This window comes from Ursus arctos, chromosome X (genome assembly GCF_023065955.2).
Source record: "Ursus arctos isolate Adak ecotype North America chromosome X, UrsArc2.0, whole genome shotgun sequence".
Classification (NCBI taxonomy): Eukaryota; Metazoa; Chordata; class Mammalia; order Carnivora; family Ursidae; genus Ursus; species Ursus arctos.
Genome location: NC_079873.1, coordinates 93,499,037 through 93,519,176, shown reverse-complemented (window position 1 = coordinate 93,519,176; position 20,140 = coordinate 93,499,037). Strand labels below are relative to the sequence as shown.

Sequence of the window (20,140 nt, the reverse complement as noted above, 5' to 3'; positions counted from 1 at the left end):
CCTGACCTTTTTTTCTAGGATAAATCCACCTCAAGGCTCAATTTTTATAATAAATGCACTCCTGAGCAGCGAGCTTAATTGCAAAAATGCAAAGAGATCTCTTGCTTTCAAAGGTCTTAGTATGTCGTCTCTTTCTAGCAGTTTCTTTCCCTGGGGAGTGAAGTCCCAGGGTTGGGAAATCAGGCTGGGACCCCACGGATTCACTGAAATAGTGTAAGAGCAAAGGCAGCTCTGGTGATCGCACTGTGCCCAATGGGCCAGCAGTGAGTGGGGTCTGGGTGTGAGGCAGGAGGGACTTTTTTTTTTTTTGACCTTTGCTCTGTTTCATAATCACGGTTGTAAAATGAGTGCTCTGAGTTAGAGCTCAGAATTATCACTATAAGCAATGTCCCTATTCGGTCCAGTTCAAAGGTGTCCTTTTCTTTCTTCATAATTTTCTGTGTGTGTGTGTGCGTGTGTGCGTGCGTGTTTCACTTTTTACAGTACCTGTGGCATTTTCTTGAGACAATTTTAGAAAATCGGGAGGGCAGGGATAGATCCCATGAATAACATGAAAATAATGTAAAGCATTGTTCTAAGCACTTTACACATATTAACCCTTTTAATCTATGCCTGTGGGGTAGGAACTCGTGGCAGCCACATAAGCCACATGGGGGAAACCGAGCAGCAGAGCCGTTGAGTTGGATAGTTGCTACGTGAGAAAGTTTGGTGTTTGAAAAGGAGACCTTGAGCTCAAGAGTCCCACGAGTGAGTCCTGAGTGGGAAGATGGGGAACAGCGGGGAGATTGGGTGATAGGGAAGTCCCAGACTTGGGTGAAGCCTCTGCCCCGACGTACAGGGCTGGCCCCGAATTCGTTCCTCTACGCCAGCTCCCCCAGCAGGAGCCGGTACAGGTTTTGTGGGGACATCGGCTTATATAATTCTGGAACCCTCAAGCCTATCTTACTTTTGAACATTTTACAAGACCACATGACCATGAATACGTTGCTATGGGGCCCGGGCAAGGGGTTGCTCTGAAGCCCAAGCAACGTTAGCCTCACTGCGCATCTGCCTCTGGCCAGGAGACGTTTTTTGCTCCTGGCTGAGCAGGGCACTGGAATCTCCTTTTGATGGAAGACTTTTCCTTTTCACTCCCCAACATGAGGCCCTGGGGAATCCATCTGTCAACAGCGAAGTACAGACGTCGCTCTCTGGTTCTGCCTTTCCAGCCACAATCATCTCCCATTTGGGAGCGAAAACGTTAGCGTCCGTGAAATGGGTCACGTGATCACATTTGGCACGTTCTCTTAAATCTCGAGAGTGCTACATTTCCTGCCTGTCTTGCAAAAGTTGCCCAAGGAAATGAAATCCTAGGATGAATGTTCACCATCAAACGCAGACCTCTCTTCCCCTGTCCCTTTCATTGACAGTCACGGAAAAGACATGGATTCACAGACTCCTTTAATTAAACTCAGTTTTGTCTCTGAAGAGGGTCCAGTAAAAACAACCGTTCAATCTGTCACTTGAACATTGTTTATATTTGTTGCCAGGATACCAAAGGCTCTGTTAAGCCTTTGGCTAAGAAGAGCACCATGCATCTGAACTTGTTCACCTGCACATAAAGCAAATAATGGCTGAAATGATGGGAAAGCTCCTCCAAACATTTTAAGTGGAACACAAGGCATTTTTTGTGTCCAGAAATTGCCGCATCCAGTATTTGTTGTTCAAACAAATCCCCACCCGCATACCGAAGTGCACATTATACATAATAAGATTGGGCTTTGAAAAGACAGATGTTAATTATTTGGAGGTAAATCAGGTCACCTTTGACCCCAACTCCGAGCTGTAATTTTGTTGCTCAGCTTCTTGGTCCCGAAATTAATGTAAATCTTTACATTTGTAATTTCACTTGCCAACGCCAACCCACCCACACAGTCTGCAAATGACTGCTCTGAGTCAGAGACTATTCACTTACAACTGTGTTCGATATTTAAAAATGTTCTCTGAAAGGATTAAATCACCTAATCCTAGTCTTTTCACTGATTTGGCTTTATGTAAAAATGATGGAGCCCGAGGACATCTGAAACTGGAGGGGACTTTACAGGAGAAACCAAAGCTCTGGTGTGAGACGTGGCTTGCCCCCAGGTCGCTCAGCAACCAAAGCTAAAACCCGAAAGCAAAGTACTGGTTTGGGGTTTTAATAAAGGGTCGCACTTAGAAATAAATCCTGGCTCCGAGTCCAGAAGCTACCCCTTCCATAAGGCTCCTGCCTCCGACAGCATCTGTGAGTCCTGGTAGACCCCACAGTCTGACACCGGTCTGAAAAAATCATGCCATTTTGAAGCCAAGCGGTCAGACTCTGATTCCGATAAAAACAGATCAGCTGCTATTATCATATGCGTCAATTTTGGAGGCGAGAGCTTTACCAGAAACTGTTCGTAATGGTTACTTTTCAGGAGGGGCACAGGGGATGGGAGAAGGAGGACAGAGGCTTGCTTTTCGTCTTGTATCTCTCCTTTACTATTTGATTTTGATTACCATGTTCAGATATTAATGGTGTTACAAATCCAAAAAAAAAAAAAAACCCACCTAATTAGAAATACTATCCTCACAAACTTCACAGGAGAAATGAAATTTACCCCAGGAACACTGACACTTGAAAATCTGTTACCCAGCACAGCAGTACTTTTAAAAAATTTCTACCAAAGTCTCCATAATGGCAGAAGAGGCTGAATAGGAGCTCCCAGGGGTCTGGGGACAGTGCCAGCAACGGTCCTCAGTACGCAAGAAGTCTCTTCGCAGCTTCTGTTTTTAAAATGCATTCAAATTGTGCAAGACACTCTCTAACATATCTGCATCTCTTTTAATACAAAAATAATGGCTTAAATGACTTACCATCCACGAAAACTGCCCCTGTGGGGAGACACCCCTGGTTCCTTTCTCCGGCAGTCCGGAGCACCCGCCGCACGCCGCCTCCAGTGACTGAGTGAAGAGGCCCCTAGAACGGGAAGCGCGGCAGTGCGCGAGCTGACCTGTATTCCGGCTGTCTCACCTGGAATCAGGCTTCACGGCTTCTGTTATGCATTGAATAGTAACAAAACAACAGCATAAATTAGGGTGTTGCTAAGATTGTGTACCATCAATGTTCGCATGAACATAATGGACATAATGAATTCTATAGCACTATCCTGCACAGCTTGGAGAGATTAAAACCACTTTGTCTTTAAATTAAATTTCAAAAATCATTGAACAACAAGAATAGAAAGAACAACAACAAAACCCCTCGTCTGTGTCAGCCACCCAATTATAGGGTATACCACTTCTTGCTTTCTGATCATTAATGCCTGGTCCCAGGTTTATTTTAATAGCTACCCAATCAGTGAGTCCACATCTATCGTGATAACCACAAAGGGGGTTGGGGTTCCCTTGCATTGTGGTTTGTGGCCCTAAGTGGAGAGCCCCTTGTCCCCTTCCAGGATCAAATCTGTACCTGAAAAAGACCGAAGCTGAAGTTTATTTTATATAAATTCTACACAAGATAATGTGTCTAGTCTGTCGCAGAAAAAGTAAAGTAGGCTTGAACTCATTCTTTCTTTTTTTAATTGAAGTATAGTCAGCATACAATATTATGTTAGTTTCAGGGGAACGACAGAGTGATTCAACAATTCTGTACATTACACAACGCTCACCACGGTGCGGGTAGTCTCTGTCTGTCACCAGACGATGTTATTATGATATTATTGACTGTATTCCCTATGTATTTCATCCCTGTGACTTACTTATTTTATAACTGGAAATTAGTATCTCTTCATCCTTTTCGCCTGTTTTGCCCATCCCCCCCCACCCCACTCCTCTCTGGCCACCACCAGTTGTCTGTCCTTGAGACTGTGTCTATGTGTGAGTGTGTGTGTATGTGTTCGTTGGCTTGTTTTGTTTTTTACATTCTACATATAAGTGAAATCATATGGCATTTGGCTTTCTCTGACTCCTCTCAGTTAGCATAGTACCCTCCAGGTCCATCCACGTTGTGGCAAATAGCAAGATCTCATTCTTTTTCAGGGCTGAGTAATATTCCATCGTACGTATATACCACATCTTCATCCATTCATCTGTCAGTTGGCACTTAGGCTGCTCCCGTATCTTGACTATTGTTAACAATGCTACAGTGAACAGGAGTGCCTATGTCTTGGAATTGGTGTTTTCATGTTCTTTGGGTAAATAGCCAGCAGTGAGCGGAATTACAGGATCATATGGTATTTCTATTCTTAAGTTTTTGAGAAACTTCCCTAGTGGCCACACCAACGTACATTCCCACCAACAGTACACGAGGCTTCCCTCTTTTCCACAGCCTCGCCAATGCTTGTTTTCTTCTGCCGTTTTGATCGCAGCCATTCTAACAGGTGTGAGGTGATATCTCATTGTGGTTTTAATTTGCATTTCCCTGATAATGAGTGCTGTTCAGTATCTTTCCACGTATCTGTTGGCTGAATTCATTCTTAAGTAAGCACTCCAATGTGTGATATGTCTTTGAACAAAATGGAGCCTAATTATGAAAAATTCACATTGGAGTGCTTACTTACTAGATGCCAGATGTCACGCTCGTTCTAATGCTTTATGCTACTTACTCCTCACTCACAACACCCCTAGGAAATATGGTTAGCACTATTATATCCCCATTTTATGAATGAGGAAACCGAGACTCGGGAGACTAAGTGACTTGCCCAAGGTCATACAGCTAAGTAAACAAGAGCCAGGATTCAAATTGAAGTACTTCCTTTTTTTTTTTTAATTTAGCCTATGTATGTATGTAGGCTCTACACCCAAGGTGAGGCTCGAACTCACAGCTCTGAGATCAAGAGTCACATGCTCTATCAATTGAGCCAGCCAGGCTGTCAAATCCAAGTCCTTCTGATTCTGGAGCCCCAAAGCCTTCACTGCCTCTGAACTGTGATCAGAGTTAGCACTTACCGAGTGGTTCTTATGTATTGCTATGGTAGATGCTTTGCATAAATTATTTAATCCCTGCAACGACCTTCTGAGGCAGGCATAATCATCCTTATTGTATAGATGACGAAAACCAAGGCTTCGAGAAATCAAGTAACTTGCCTAACAGCACAACCAAACAGCATGATCCAGGCTTCTGTGATACCACAACAGAATTTTTAGTTTTCTAAGAACTTGAGATATTGGGCACCTGGGTGGCTCAGTCGGTGAAGTGTCTGCCTTTGGCTCAGGTCATGATCCCGGGGTCCTGGGATGGAGCCCCACATCGGGCTCCCTGCTCAGTGGGGAGTCTGATTCTCCCTTTACCTCTCCGCCCCCTGCTTGTGTGTTCTCTCTCTCAAATAAATAAAATCGTAAAAAAAAAACCCCACAAAAGAACTTTGAGATATCTTTTTTTTAAAGATTTTATTTATTTATTTGACAGAGACAGACAGCCAGCAAGAGAGGAAACACGGGCAGGGGGACTGGGAGAGGAAGAAGCAGGCTCCCAGAGGAGCAGGGAGCCCGATGCGGGGCTCGATCCCAGGGCCCTGGGATCACACCCTGAGCCGAAGGCAGACGCTTAACGACTGAGCCACCCGGGTGCCCTGAGATATTTTAACATATAAAAATGGTATGTATTTCAGGTGTACGACTTGAGGTCTTGATATATGCAGACATTGTGAGGTGTTCTGAACTAAGCCATACTGTGATCCTGGTGCTTGGCCAGGGGGCAGGCAACAGGCACCTCTAAGATCCCCTCGGCACTACCTCCCCACCAAGCAGACCCTGGCCGTGAGCAGCACTTCACTGTGCAGGGCTGTGCACTGTGGCTCAGGAGTGGGTTTCATGGGTGCACGAGAATCACCCGCCACTTTCTACTTTCAGTGTTGCGGTTTGACAGCCATGGGGCTTTATTCTTCATACAAATCTTGGGTTACAGGCAAAATCCACTGGATTTCTGAGGCTTGGCCAGGAGCTACAGAAACAAAACCATTTCTTTAGGGTTTTATTTATTTGAGAGAGCAAGGGAGAGCACAAGCGAGTATGAGCAGGGGGGCAGGGGAGGGGGCAGAGGGAGAAGCAAAATCCCTGTTGAGCAGGGAGCAGGGAGCCGGAGGTGGGGCACAAATCCCGGACTCCAGAATCATGACCAGAGTCGAAGGCAGATGCTTAACCGACTGAGCCACCCAGGCACCCCTAAACCATTTCTCATGTGGATCCCAAGTAAGGGCTTATCCAAAAGAAACATAAATGTCCTCCATTGACTGGGCTTTTTATTAGCATGGTTTTTTTAAAAAAGATTTATTTATTTGACAGAGAGACAGCCAGTGAGAGAGGGAACACAAGCAGGGGGAGTGGGAGAGGAAGAAGCAGGCTCATAGCAGAGGAGCCTGATGTGGGGCTCGATCCCGGAACGCCGGGATCACGCCCTGTGCCAAAGGCAGACGCCTAACGACTGAGCCACCCAGGCGCCCCTGTATTAGCATGTTTGACAGAATGCAGCAGATGCTACATTTTTTTTATGAAAGGAGTTTTGGGGTGGTGAGCTGTCTTGCTCGCTCAGTAATCTCGACCGGCACTTCTATCGCAGGCTTGTGTAACCGTGCCAGCCCTAATCCTCTGCTTTGAACGGGATTAAAATAAAATGGCTTGGGCCAGGTCAAGATGGGTGAGGGAAGGCAACTGGATGAAAATTTGCTATTACCTTTTAAGCTTTTTCTTGTTTAAATGAGATTAAATTCATATAACTACCATTTTTAAGTGGACAACTCAGTTCATATTTCTTGATTAATAACCATAGTACTGGGAAAAGTTGGGTACATGGTTCTTTTTGGAGAAAGCTCATTCAGCTACAACCATCCACGGGCATTGGACCGGTCGCGTTTTGGATACACTGGGCCTGAATTTCATTTTGCTATTGTATTGGGAGTATCGATGGGTCATATAACCAAGGTCTTCTTTGAGAAGGGAAGGGCTAGAGACTGGTTTGAAAAGAAAGCTTTCCATCTCAGGAGACACTGTAGCATTTGTTCAACAGGTAACACCTGCTCAAATGTAACCACTCTCTGAAGTATGCAAATTAAGTCACGGACAAAAATATATTTCAGATATTTTTTATTTCTTCAAATTTATGTATCAGGAGTGACTGAAATAAAAAATATAATTGAGTCCCGTCATCATGGAAATGGCTTTAAGAGAAAACTGGTCAGATGAGTATTATTGCTTCCCGTTTTCAACCAGTCAATAGTTGCCATTGATAAATAGACAGCCAACAGTCTGCCAAGAATGCTCAAGATATGCTATATAATACAACATGCCTGTTCCCGGGGGAGAAACTAGGAAATAAGTTATGTGAACTTCTTGATTTCATCATACAAGACCAGCACAAAAGCACCACCCATGCCTCTGAGAACATTGGACCACGCCCCCTTGAAAAAGGCTTTGGCTCCTTCATCACGAGCGATCTTTCTCCAGCAGTCAACTGTGCCTGTGTACATGATGTCAGCTGCAAAGAATAAAGACAGAGTTGGTGACCAAAGGCCGATGATGAAAGTCCTCCCCTGACTTACTAGACAAAACCAGAGCCCCACCTCGAAGAGCGGATGGCAGTTCCGGGAAATCCGACATTTACACATTGGTGTGGGCGATGCTAAAATATTAAAGCCGGGGTAGAGAACAGGGCCATGCAGACTACTCATTGGTCTTAACTTCTAATACCGTTTAAGCACCCTCATTCATAGGCATCCAAAGGGCCTGCTCAGAGGCAGACACCATCAACCCCACCATCAGAACAGACTACATTTTTAAAGCCAGGCATCGCTAGCCTGTGGCCCCAGCTTGTCCCAGGCCCGCAGTCTTTTTATCTTTTGCTTGAGTGGAACTTACTTCCTTTGCGCCCCGACTGCATCATCATTCGGCGGCGAACAGTGTCAAACGGATAGGAAGTCAACCCGGCAACCGCTGTGACGGACTGTGCGATCATCCAGCTGATGAAGATGTGAGTATTCTTGGGATCCGGAAGCATTCCTGAGAACCGGAAAGAGACACTTTTACTAGAAAGCAGAATTTTAGAGGCTTGTTGTTTCCTACACCCCCGCCACTCCCCCATCTCATCCATACATCAGGTTTGTACTGGATGACCGTGGCTTCCTATAGCCATTACAGAAAATCTCTGGCTCTGGAAAATTCGGACGGCATTAATGATGTTTCAGATGAAAGGAACACAGCTTCAAAGCACACAGCAAACTTACCCTTTGCAGTGTCATAGATACCGAAGTAGGCGGCTCGGTAGATGATAATGCCCTGCACAGACACATTAAAGCCTTGGTACAGGCCCTTAATCCCATCAGATTTGTAGATCTTAACCAGGCAGTCGCCGAGGCCTCTGAATTCCCTTTCAGCTCCAGCTTTGCCCACATCAGCTGCTAGACGGGTACGGGCAAAATCAAGAGGATACACAAAACACAAGGATGTGGCCCCAGCGGCACCACCTGACGCCAGGTTCCCTGCAAAGTAGCGCCAAAACTGGGTTCTCTTGTCCACACCACCCAGGAAGATCTGCTTGTATTTATCTTTGAAGGCGAAGTTGAGAGCCTGGGTGGGGAAGTATCTGATGACATTGGCCAGGTTCCCGCGCCAGAAGGACAGGACTCCCTGCTCCTTGGGGATCCGAACCACGCAGTCTATAATGCCCTTGTATTGCTTATCTGCAGTAATTTGCTTGCTGGCATGCTGCACCTGACAGACGAGAAGGAGACCAATAGGGAGAGTTACAACCACGGAGAAGGGAAAAAGAGAATATTAACCTCGGAATCACTGGCGGGGCTTTAAAGTTAGCCACTTCCCACATCTAGTCTAGATCATACAGGATGGACCCTCCTGACCCTCTGAGGCTGTCGGCGTGGAAGAAGTGCTCTGCACCCTCAGAAGGCATTAAGCCTCCACCCCTTTGGGTGGGGAGGGGGCATCCTCGGTTGGACCGGTGACCTTTAGACCTGGGAGAAAGGTCATTACCTCAGACCCAGGTTCAGAGGCATTTGGGCCTGTCCCACGTAGGGCGCGGTCACCTTGCTGACCGTGGCCTACGCCTCGGGTCTCCGGAGCGGCTTCCCTCCCGCGCCGCCCCTGCTCCTCTCCTGGAGGTGACCCGCGGGCCACCAGCCCTACGCCCGTGCGGGCGCGCCCCCTAGAGCCGGAGCGGGAGAGCGCGGCGCAGGGAGGCGGGCGGCGGGGCGGCGGCGGCGCGGGGGCGGACGCAGCAGGCACACGCGCTTCCCGGCGCCGGCTTCCGGCCCGGCGAGTTGAGAGCGCGTCCGCCGGCCGCGCGGCCCCTCGACCTGCCGCATGGCCTCCGCAAGGCTGTCATGTTGTCTCCTTGCCGCGACCTTGAGGCCTTCGGCACGGCCAGGTGTCCCTCCCTCCGGCGGCGGCTTCGAGGCTTCGCCCTTGACCTCCGGGCCCCGGGGCGACGGCCGCGGCCGGCTGCCCCCCGCCCCCCGCCGGGATGCCAAGGCCCCGGCCCTCCTCGCCTCCCTCCGCCCCGACCCCTTCCTCGCCGCGGAACTTCAGGTCACCAAAGCACCTCCCTGCCGTCGGCCTTCAGGTCCGCCTCTGCCCGCACGGGTCGCTTCCCCCGACAGGGCTGAGGCGCGGGGCCCCCTCCAGCCCCGGGGCAAGGCTTTCGACGCGCCCCCTCCCCCACTTCCTGGTCCGACTCCCCAGTCCCCGGGGGGTACCTGCAGCAGCAGCTTGACCCGCTCGATGGGCGCGACCGCCGTCTTGGAGATGGCCGCGGCCACTCCACCCGCCAGGAAGTCCTTGGCGAAGGACACAGCGGCATCTGTCATGTTGGAAGGAATGAACCGGGCGACTGCGGGACCGCGGTAGGAACCGGCTGGGACTCCGGGACTCTGGGGCGGAGCGACACAAATGGCCGATTTATATAGGGCGAGCCGGCGCCCGGGCGACCGGCGTCGGGGGCGGGCCTGGGCGGGCGCCGAGCCCCGGCGCGCGGGCCGGCGGGGTGGCTGAGTGGCTCGGCGCGCGGGAGGCGGAGCCGCCGAGTCGGGCCCGGGGCCGCCCTCCTCGCCGCGCAGCTCGCCCGCGGCGTGTGACCCGGCCCGCGGCCCCGGCGGCCCCGGGAATGCCCTCGTCCCGGCCGTCGGACTCTGGCAGAGGCCTGCGAGTGGGAAGGGCGGCTGAGGTCGCGGTGTGCCTGGATAGAAACCTCTGCAGCATTGAAGGGGACACCAAAAAAAAAAAAAAAAAAAAAAAAAAAAATCTCGGTAACTAAGATAGATACAATTTAATGCAATGTATAAAAAAAATGATGTGGGCAAACTACGGCCCGTCGCCCGTTTCTGTAAATAAAGTTGAATTGGAGCCCAAGGGTTGGGATTACGGTGAGGCAGGGTCCTGCAAATGCGGGATACGATCCTGTCTTTATTTTAAATTTTGGGAATTTGTTCATCATGGATTTTGGCCTTACTTTTGACTTTTTAAAAATGGTGCACTAGAAATCATTTCTTTTGGTTACTGACTTGTTTGGTGCCCCTTAAATTCGGTGCTAGGGCAGGAGCCTCATTCTTTTCACCCTAGACCTGGCACTGCTCTGTCGCTTCCCAGGTGAAGCCAGAGGAAATTGGGGGAACAGCAGAGTTGGGACACTGTCAGCGTGCCCCAGACTCTGCAAAAAACGCGTTAACAAAGATCTTGCTGGGAATTGGCAGAGGAGAGTCCAAAGAACTCGGCTGGGGGTGGGGACATTATTTTAGCCAGCAGCCAAATAAAGAGGTTGTACCAGGAAGGTTAGGAGGCTGTGCGAACTAGGTTGGCATTTAGCTCCTTGGACGCATAGTAAAGTGCTCTTGGATTGAGTAGATTCCTGAACTCCAGAAGCTTTTAGAGGAATCAATAGAATTTGATTGACAGCCATTGTGTCCATGGACAAGTGCTTACTGAGCCCCTTAATCCCTGCAGTGGGTAAGCATTTGCCAGACAAGTCCTTAAAAACCTACTTGCTAGCTTGAGTGCACCCTCTTAGGTTCGGAACAGTAGCGGAGAGTATAATCACATATCATATGTCTAACTAATCGCAACAATGTTTATAAAAATGAGGATACTGTTGCAAAGTGCGACTGCTGCCGATCCGGAGGTTGCCCAGCACACTGAGGGCATGGGGTGTCTCCCTTCCTTTCCCCTCCTGCCCTCTCCCACCTTCTCCAGATCTGCCCATTGAAGGGCCCAGTTCTAGGGCTCCTCCAGGATGGTGAGGTCCTTCATTTAATTATACGTTGCAATTTGTAAGTCTTCCCCGGGAACCCCAGAATCCGAAGTGATGAGCACACACGGAGAGTGTTCAAAGTAGAGCAGTTTGGAATCCAGCTTTGTTGATCGGGGGTGAAACCCTGGACTTGCCTTCGTGAGAAGTTGCTCCATTTCTCATTAGTCGATTATAACAGTGATGCAGCTGGATACAGAAATGACCTTACTGTAGAGTTTCAGTGATGAAGTATATTCTCTGAAAGTGATAGTCCCTCCTCTTACCTTTACTGGTGAGAGAATTAACAGCTAAAACAAAAATCTACAGAGCATTTTATTTAGATGGAGGTGGTTTTTAGAATGCATTTCCAAGTAGAATTCAGAACCTTTCCAGTTTGAACTTTTGATGTCCCGGTTAATGCATTTTTATTGAAATGTTAATTACGCTATGATACCCCTGCCATCACTTAGGTACCCCTTTTCTGTCTTTCACTGGCCACATCTGCTACTCCCTTGGAGCGTGATGTCCCTACTGCTTTCTATTCCAAAGCTCTTTTGCTGTTTCAGTCACTTTCACATGTACTGTTCTGTCAGATTTCTATCTCACTGCAAAAAGATGATCAAATAATTACATAGAATTTGTCCCTTCTCAGTCTTTGGGTGCCTAAGTGTAGTTTTATTGAAGATGAAATATGAGATGGGTCATTTCAAAGCAACTTCATGCCCTGATTCTGTATTTTGCTAGATCCACTGTGGGCGCGAGCTTTCTTCATTGCTTATGACTAGGTATGCTTCAAGGAGTCAGATAGATGTTCTCAAAAGTGTCAAGGTCATAAAAGACAAAGAAAGACTGAGGAACTGTCACAAATTAAAGGAGACTAAGGAGAATGACAGCTTAATGCAATGTGTGATCCTGGATTGGATGCTGGACCAGCAAAAGGACATTGACGGTACTATTGGTGAAATTTGAGTATCTGTAGATTCGTTACTGGTAGTCCACCAATACTGTTCTTAGTTACAGTGCTTATGTAAGATGGTAACATTTGGAGAAGCCGAGTGAAGGAAATATAGAAATTCTTATTTTATTTGTTTGAGAGAGAGAGCACGTACAAGCAGGGCAGAGGCAGAGGGAGAAGCAGACTCCCACTGAGCAGGGAGCCCAATGTGGGGCTCCATCCCAGGACCCCGGGATCATGACTTGAGCCGAAGACAGCCTCTTAACTGACTGAGCCACCCAGGTGCCCCTAGGAATTCTTTATACTTTGTGTGTGTGTGTGTGTGTGTGTGTGTGTGTGCAAAATATTTATGTCTGAAAGTTAAAAAAAAAGAGAGAGAGAAAAGAAAAAAAAAAGAAACCAGGAACAAGAGCCCAGGAAAAATAGAGACTAATATTAATGATGATAATGATGATGTTGGTGGTGATATATGGCTGGTCAATTCATTAAAAACGAATTCCTCCAGTGAAGCATTGGTGGGGGCTCTGTGTTAGTAACTACTGTGTTACTGGAAGCCTTTTAGAATACATGTATAATTAAGAAAGAGGAACTAAAGCTAAGGTAGTGCCTGGTAATTCTCAAGAAAAAACTAGGAAGAAGGTCAGAAATGATACTTGGGCCTCAGTTATGTATGTACCAACACACCCAGAATATAGGTAATAAAGTGAATGTACAATGTTAATGCAAGCAAGAAAACACAATTTTATAGGTATCGTGCCAACTTGGTAGAGTAGGACTTCTGTCTGGAAAAGGAAGGGGAAACCTGGTTCAGCGAGATACCGTGTAGAAGGACAGCCGCGTAGTAATATATCAAGGAGGTATAACCAATAATTCATTGGCCGGGGTGGGGGGGAAGCATTCAGTGAAAATGAAAGGGAGAAATGAAAGTGATTGTGGTTGTGGAAGTATACAAGGAACTGCCTGGTTCGATAACAGCTGTGAATAATACTTCATAAAAGCGTCACATAGGCGAGAGATGGTGATCAGAGGCATAAACCATCTGAATACCTGCTGTAAGTCTCATTATTCTGATAACAACACATTGGATACATTCTTAACTCTCTTGCTGATAATTACAGCTCTCTGAAGACTAAAGAATCAGTGAGGTCAGTTGCTAAACTGGGCTTAATCCTGACAATAAAGAAGGAAGATCTGGTTAGCAAAGTGAAAGTGACAAGAAGCTTGGGGAAACTGACCATGCCGTCTGGATCTGTGAAGCAGAAGACTGCTGAGCATGGTTAGAGAGGTTAACTAATGTGTGTGTGTGGGGGGGTAGACTTCAAAAAGATCAGAGAAAAGGTAAATAGATGCCCTGGCCAAATACCAAAAGAGAAAGATAGCTCAAGAGGGCAAGAGATTCCAAAGATAAAATTCAAACCTGTACAAGTTAGAAAAATTCAGGAGAGATAAATACAAGTGTCCTTACAGATTACTCTCCGAAGAGCTCAGATTTTAAAAGTACATATATAGATGACAGGAGGGCTGGACTTCTAAGGACAAAGACCAAAGAGTATCACAAACCTCTAGGAACTGAGTCAGAAGGGCTAAAGTCCAGAATAAACCCAGGCTTATAAAATGGGATGGACCACAATAAAAGATTCTGATGTTATATTTATTGCAGGACGGTTAAGGATGAGGCGTTAGAGCTTGACGGTAGCATGTATGATGAAGAACTAGGGGTCTTCGTCAACTGGGAGTTGGCCATGCCAAAAATTGCTAGTGAGTCTTGAGTTGGGCCAAGAGGATGGTGGTGAACAGATCAGGGCCTCTTGCTGGCTGGCCCAGAGAATTCATGCTCACTTCTGGATGCCACGTTTCAGAGGACATCAACAAACTAGAACATATTTAAAGAAGGCATTAGGAAAGTGAAGTGCCTGTAAATCGTGTTGTATGAGAAATGGCTGAATATTCGAATGAGAAATACTGGGAAAGAGCTTTGGGTCAAGGAGGGACATCATAACTGTGTTTGTGGGGTGCCTGGCTGGCTCAGTGGGAGGAGCATACAACTCTTGATCTCGGGGTCATGAGTTCGAGCCCCATGTTGGGTGTAGAGATCACTTCAATAAATAAAAAAACTTAAAAAAAATAACTGTGTTCAAAATTGGAGAACCGTCAGGTAGAAGATGATCAGACATTCTGTATGGACAGTCAACACCAGCTGGTATCATGAAGGAGACTTCACCTGAACAAGAAACGACTTTCTGAAATATGAGCTACTTAAAGGTGAAATGGGTGGCTTTACGATGTAGGGAACTTCTCATCGCTGGAGATGTTAAGAGTTGAGGCAGAATGACTGCTTGTTAGGATCACTGTAGAGGAGATTGTTGTGTCGATGGGGAAGAGTTCTGCACCCTTCCAATTCTAAGATTCTATGTATCTTATTCTTATTCTTATGTATCTATCTATGTATCTTATGTATTCTTTGTATCTCTATAAGTTTGAATGGCTTTGAGCATCTGAGTTTGGGAATCTGGGACAAAATAGGAGGAGAGAGGTAATTTAGCCCAGGGGTCAAGAGGGTGGGCTCTGGAGACACGCTGCTAGAGTTCAAATACTGGCTCTACCACTTGTTGTCAGGCCTTGGGTAAGTTGCTTAAACCCTCCAAATTTATAATCTCTTCTGGTGTAAAATGGTAATGATAATAGTACCTATATCTCAAAGTGTTACGGGATTTTGTTTCCTTCAGTACCCACAATTCTTGCTCACGCCGCTTCGAAGAGTGAAAAGGTAGACCAGATGGACAGTGGTGGGCAGCAGAGCAAAGTTTACTGAGCGTTAGTACAAAGCTCTAGGAGAGGGAGGGGACCAGAGAGGTTTGCCACCGGAATTCCTAAGTCTAGGTTTTTTATGGGCTTGCTGGAGGGCGGTTTTAATCTGATTAACCCTCATGCCCTGTCACCCAAGCAGGTTTTTGTCATCTACCTATCAGGCGGGAAAGGGTGGAGGGCTCCTTCCAGGGTGGTGTAAAATTCTTTTAAGGGTGGTTTCGTCTTAGTGCAGGGCCCCTTGTCCCTGCCTGCCTTTCTTCCAACTATCCTTCTTTAGAAGGAAGTAGGGACAATTAAATGAGATAATGTTTGCATAAACAGTCTGGTACCGAGTGAGCATTCAGTACACGTTAGATTTTATTAACACTAAATAAACACCAGGGCGCCTGGCTGGCTCAGTCAGTAGAGCATGTGATTCTTGATCTCTGGGAGTTCAAGCCCCACACTGGGCATAGAGCTCACATTAAAAAAATAATAATAAAAGGTTAAAAAAATACTAAGAAAAATACTAGCTCAGGATGACCAACTCTGCGTTTTAATGGACAGGTCACTCCAGCCTTGCTGAAGTAGGGTGGTAAGCCAGGTCTCAGTCCCAGGCAAGGACCCTGCCTGTCATCTGGCAACCATATCAGAGACCACTTAAGCAGGATTTGAGTGTCTAAGAGGCACCCAGAAAAAGCACTCTGGGTTTTGTGACCTGGCTTGCATTTGCGATATGGAAGACTGTAACATCACTTTGGTGTTCGCCGCGCAGTTACTGCGAGAAGACAACGCTCATCGTTTATCCGCCAATCTTTCTGTCTCTGGTCTCTAATCCTTACTACTTCAGCTTCTGGAACAGTCTTGCTCACATCCAGTTTTCTTTTCTTTTCTTTTCTTTTCTTTTCTTTTCTTTTCTTTTCTTTTCTTTTCCTTTCTTTTCTTTTCTTTTTTAAGATTATTTATTTATGAGAGAGAGAGCAGAGCAAGTGAGAATACAAGTTGGGGGGAGGGGTAGAGGGAGAGGGAGAAGCAGGCTCCCTGCTGAGCAGGGAGCCCAGTGCAGATGTGGGGTTTGCTCCCAGGACCCTGGGATCATGACCTGAGCCGAAGGCAGATGCTTAACCAATGGAGCCACTCAAGGTGCCCCCATATCCAGTTTTCATCACATCCCTGTGTTGTGCAAGAAACACCTCCCTCTTTGCTTGGTGGGTCAAGCCTGACTGCCTCAGTTTAGCATTGGAAGCCTTTTTCCCTCCCATCCCCACCAAGGATTTCATTTCTAGCCCCTCTGGGCAGGCTTAGAAAGCATTTGATGGATTCCAGCCCTGGGGCCACTGCTTAAGACAAAGAAGCAAAACAATCTTATTGAGGTCTAGTTGTCATACAGTAAAACTATGCTTATTTAAAGTATACAATTTGATCAGTTTTTTATGTATGTGTACATCTGTGAAACCACAATTAAGATAATGTTTCCATCACCACACTAAAAATTCTCCCTCTTTCTCCAAACAACCCCTGCTGTGCTTTGTCACTATAGTTTGCATTTTCCTAGAATTTCACGTAAAACAGAATTATACAGGGGCAGCCTGGCTGGTTCAGTGGGAAGAGCATGTGACTCTTGATCTCAGGATCGTGGGTTCGAGCCCCACATTGAGTATAGAGATTACTAAACAAAATAAACTTAATAAATGGTTGGGGTGCCTTGGTGGCTCAGTTGGTTAAGTGTCTGACTCTTGATTTCAGCTCAGGTCATGATCTCAGGGTTGTGAGATCAAGCCCATTGTTGGGCTCTGTGCTGGGCATGGAGCCTGCCTAAGATTCTCTCTCTCTCTCCTTCTGCCCCCCAACAACTCGTGCACGCACTATCTCTAAAAAATAAAGAAATGGAATCATACAGTATGTACCCTTTTTTGGGGGGGTCTGCCTTCTCTCATTTGATATATCTATATCTATATATCTATATCTATGTATATATACTTTTGAGATTCATCTGTGCTTTTTTGTGATTCAGTAGCCAATTCCTTTCTATTGCGAAGTAGTATTTGGCTGCGTGGATACACCACATTTTGTTTATCTGTTCATCACTGGATAGACATTTGGGTCATTTCCACCTTTTACCTATTACGAGTGATGCTGCTGTAGACATTCCTGTACGAGTTTTTGTGTGGACCCGTTTTCATTTCTCTTGGGGTATGTACCTAGAAGTGGAATTGTCAGACTGTTTTCCGAAATGATTGTACCATTTCGCATCCCCAGCAGCAGAGTACCAGAGTTCCGGTTCTTTCGCATCGTGAGGTCTTAGCCCCATCTCTTCCTTGTGATTTCACGTTGCTTCCCTGTCCCCCGGAGTTTCTTCCCATCCACTCCTTGGGTGGTGTCTTCCAGTCTCTTGGCTTTAAAAGCCATCTCTTAGCTGATAACACCCAGATTTCTGTCTCTGGCCACCACTCTCCCCTGCACTCCATCCAGACTTGTCCAGGTTTGCCCAGGACGGTCCTGGTTTATGCATTTTTTTCTGGCATAATTAGTCGTAGCATTCTGGTGTATTACTTTCCTGTTGTTGCTGTAACAAATTACCATAACCTCAGTGGCTTAAGGAACACACATTTATTATCTTATAGCTCTGCAGGTCAGAAGTCTGACATGGTACTCCCTGGGCTAAAATCCAGGCTTCTAGCAGGACTGTGGCCCTTTCTGGAGGCCCTGGGGGGAATGCCCGTTTCCTGGCTCATTCAGGTTGTTGGCTGAATTCAACTCCTTGTGGTTGTAAGACTGGAATCCTCTTTCCTTGCTGGCAGTCAGCTGAGGGTTATTCTAAGCTTCTAGAGGCCACCCTATACCTTGGCTCGTGGGCAACTTTGTCTTCAAAGTCAGCAGCAATGAGTCAAGTCCTTCTCCTGCCCCATTTCTTCTGCCTCTGGTTCCGTCCTTGAGTCTCTCTGATCTGCTCTTTACCACTTCCCTCTTCCACAGTTAAGGACTCGTGTGATTAGATTGGACCCACCTAGATAAACCGTGATCATCTCTCCATCTCGATGTCCTTAACCTTAATCACATCCGTAAAGTCCCTTTTGCCATATGAGGTAAATAGTCACAGGTTCGAGGGGGTAAGGATGTGGCTACCCTTGAGGGGGGATCATTATTCTATCACAGCTGGTTTGGACAGTTACACGGAGAGCCTCTGCTCCAGCCAACTGTCTGCTTGACTTCTCTGCTTGGATGTTTCATGGGCATTTCACATTTAACATGTCCAAAAGAGAACTTTTAATTCCTTCCCCACCAAAAGTCTACCCTACGTTATCAAATGGCAACATTATCTACCTCGTCAATCAAATCAAAATCCAAAAACCTAGGCGCCATCTTTGATTGCTTCCTTTTATTCCCTATGTTCAATTACTCATCAAATCCTGCTGAGTTCAACTCCAAAATATGTGTCGAACCCATTCCTTCCTCTCCATTGTTAGTGCTACCATTTGAATCTAAGGCATCATTTTATTTTTTAAAAGATTTTATTTATTTGAGAGAGAGAATGTGAGAAAGCAGGAGCAGGGGGGAGGGGCAGCGGGAGAGGGAGAAGCAGACTCCCCGCTGAGCAGGGAGCCCCACGTGGGGCTTGATCCTAGGACCCCAGGATCATGACCTGAGCCGAAGGCAGGTACTTAACAGACTGAGTCACCCAGATTCCCCTACATCTAACTTCTTATTACGGCGCCAGCAGCCACATATGATCTGACCCTCTGTCCAGCCTCGTCTCACATGTGCTCTCACTCACGCACCACACTACCGGTCTTCTCCCGCTACCAGTAGTAGCACCTTTGCACCTTCCGTTCCCTCTGCCAGAATGCTCTTCTCCCTAGCTCTTTGCACGGTTGGCTCGTTGTCCTCTTTCAGGTCTCATCTCAAATGTCACCTCTCAGAGCAACCTTCCCTGACTCCCTGACTTAAAATATTTCCCTCACCCCGACATAATTCTCTGATAAAGCGCCCTGTTCGTTCCCCTCAAAACCTTACAATCTGTAATTACCTGACTTGCAGATTACTTTTTTATTGCCTGTCACCCTCCTAGAACGTAAGCTCCATGAGGGCAAGGAACTTATCTGCTTTACTTACCACTGTGTCTAGAGGTCTCAACAGTTGTCAGATCCATGTATGAAAGCCAGTCTTCTTACTCTATCCCACTTTCTGCTTGCTTCCATCTTTGCGACACCGCATATGCCCCACCTTCAACCTGCAACCTATCCTTGACCTATTTGACCTCCAGCCTATTCTTGACCCACTAATATCCTCTCCTTTCCTTCAAAACTTAGCTCAAGACTCATTACTAGCTCCTCTCACCTATGATGATCCCTTTCTTTTTTCTTCCTTTTAAGCAAGCTCCACACCCATTGTGGAGCCCAACACGGGGCTTGAACTCATGTCCCTGAGATCAAGACCTGAGCTGAGATCCAGAGTCGGACACTCAACTGACTGAGCCACCCAGGTGCCATTTTAATCATTGATTCAGTAGGTATACAGGGAGCTCCTTGGTGGTCTTAAAGACAGTTGCTGCCACATGATCGTGTCTTTACTTGTATTTGCTTTGTAATCAGAGTCATTTCTTTTATGTAGGGATGTTTTGTCTTTAAGACTGTGCTTCTCCTGGGTTAATATTATATCGCACTTCTTTATAATCCTCCTAAAGTACTGAGTCCAGTTTGGTGCACACTGCCAGCCATAAAGCAGAGAAGCAGAACACTCCCTTCACACCCCGAGAAAATGAAAATAAGCTGGAAGTTCATTTTAGGAACAAAACTAGAGGTTTTTTTAAAGTTAATTTTATTATTATTATTAGTTTTAGTAATCTCTACACCCAACATGGGGCTCAAACTCATGATCAAGAGTTGCACATTCTGGGGCGCCTGGGTGGCTCAGTCGTTAAGTGTCTGCCTGTGGCTCAGGGAGTGATCCTGGAGTCCTGGGATCGAGCCCCACATCAGGCTCCTCCACTGGGAGCCTGCTTCTTCCTCTCCCACTCCCCCTGCCTGTGTTCCCTCTCTCGCTGGCTGTCTCTCTGTCAAATAAATAAATAAAATAAAAAAAAAAAAGAGTTGCACATTCTTCCAACTGAGCCAGCCAGGAGCCCCTAAAAACTAGAGTTTTAAGAGTTGTCCTGAAATTAGAAAAATGAG

General features: G+C 46.6%; 1 protein-coding gene across 1 annotated transcript; it reads right to left on the bottom strand.

Annotated features, from left to right (window-relative positions):
* Positions 1–7,065: 7,065 nt before the first annotated feature.
* Positions 7,066–9,892, bottom strand: SLC25A5 (solute carrier family 25 member 5). Its single transcript, XM_026478890.4, has 4 exons — positions 9,702–9,892; positions 8,217–8,703; positions 7,852–7,992; positions 7,066–7,471 (listed from the first exon to the last, which is right to left on the bottom strand). Exons 1-4 carry the CDS (start codon positions 9,810–9,812, stop codon positions 7,314–7,316), a joined length of 897 nt encoding a protein of 298 aa, XP_026334675.1. The 5' UTR covers positions 9,813–9,892; the 3' UTR covers positions 7,066–7,313.
* Between the last annotated feature and the right edge of the window lie 10,248 nt (positions 9,893–20,140).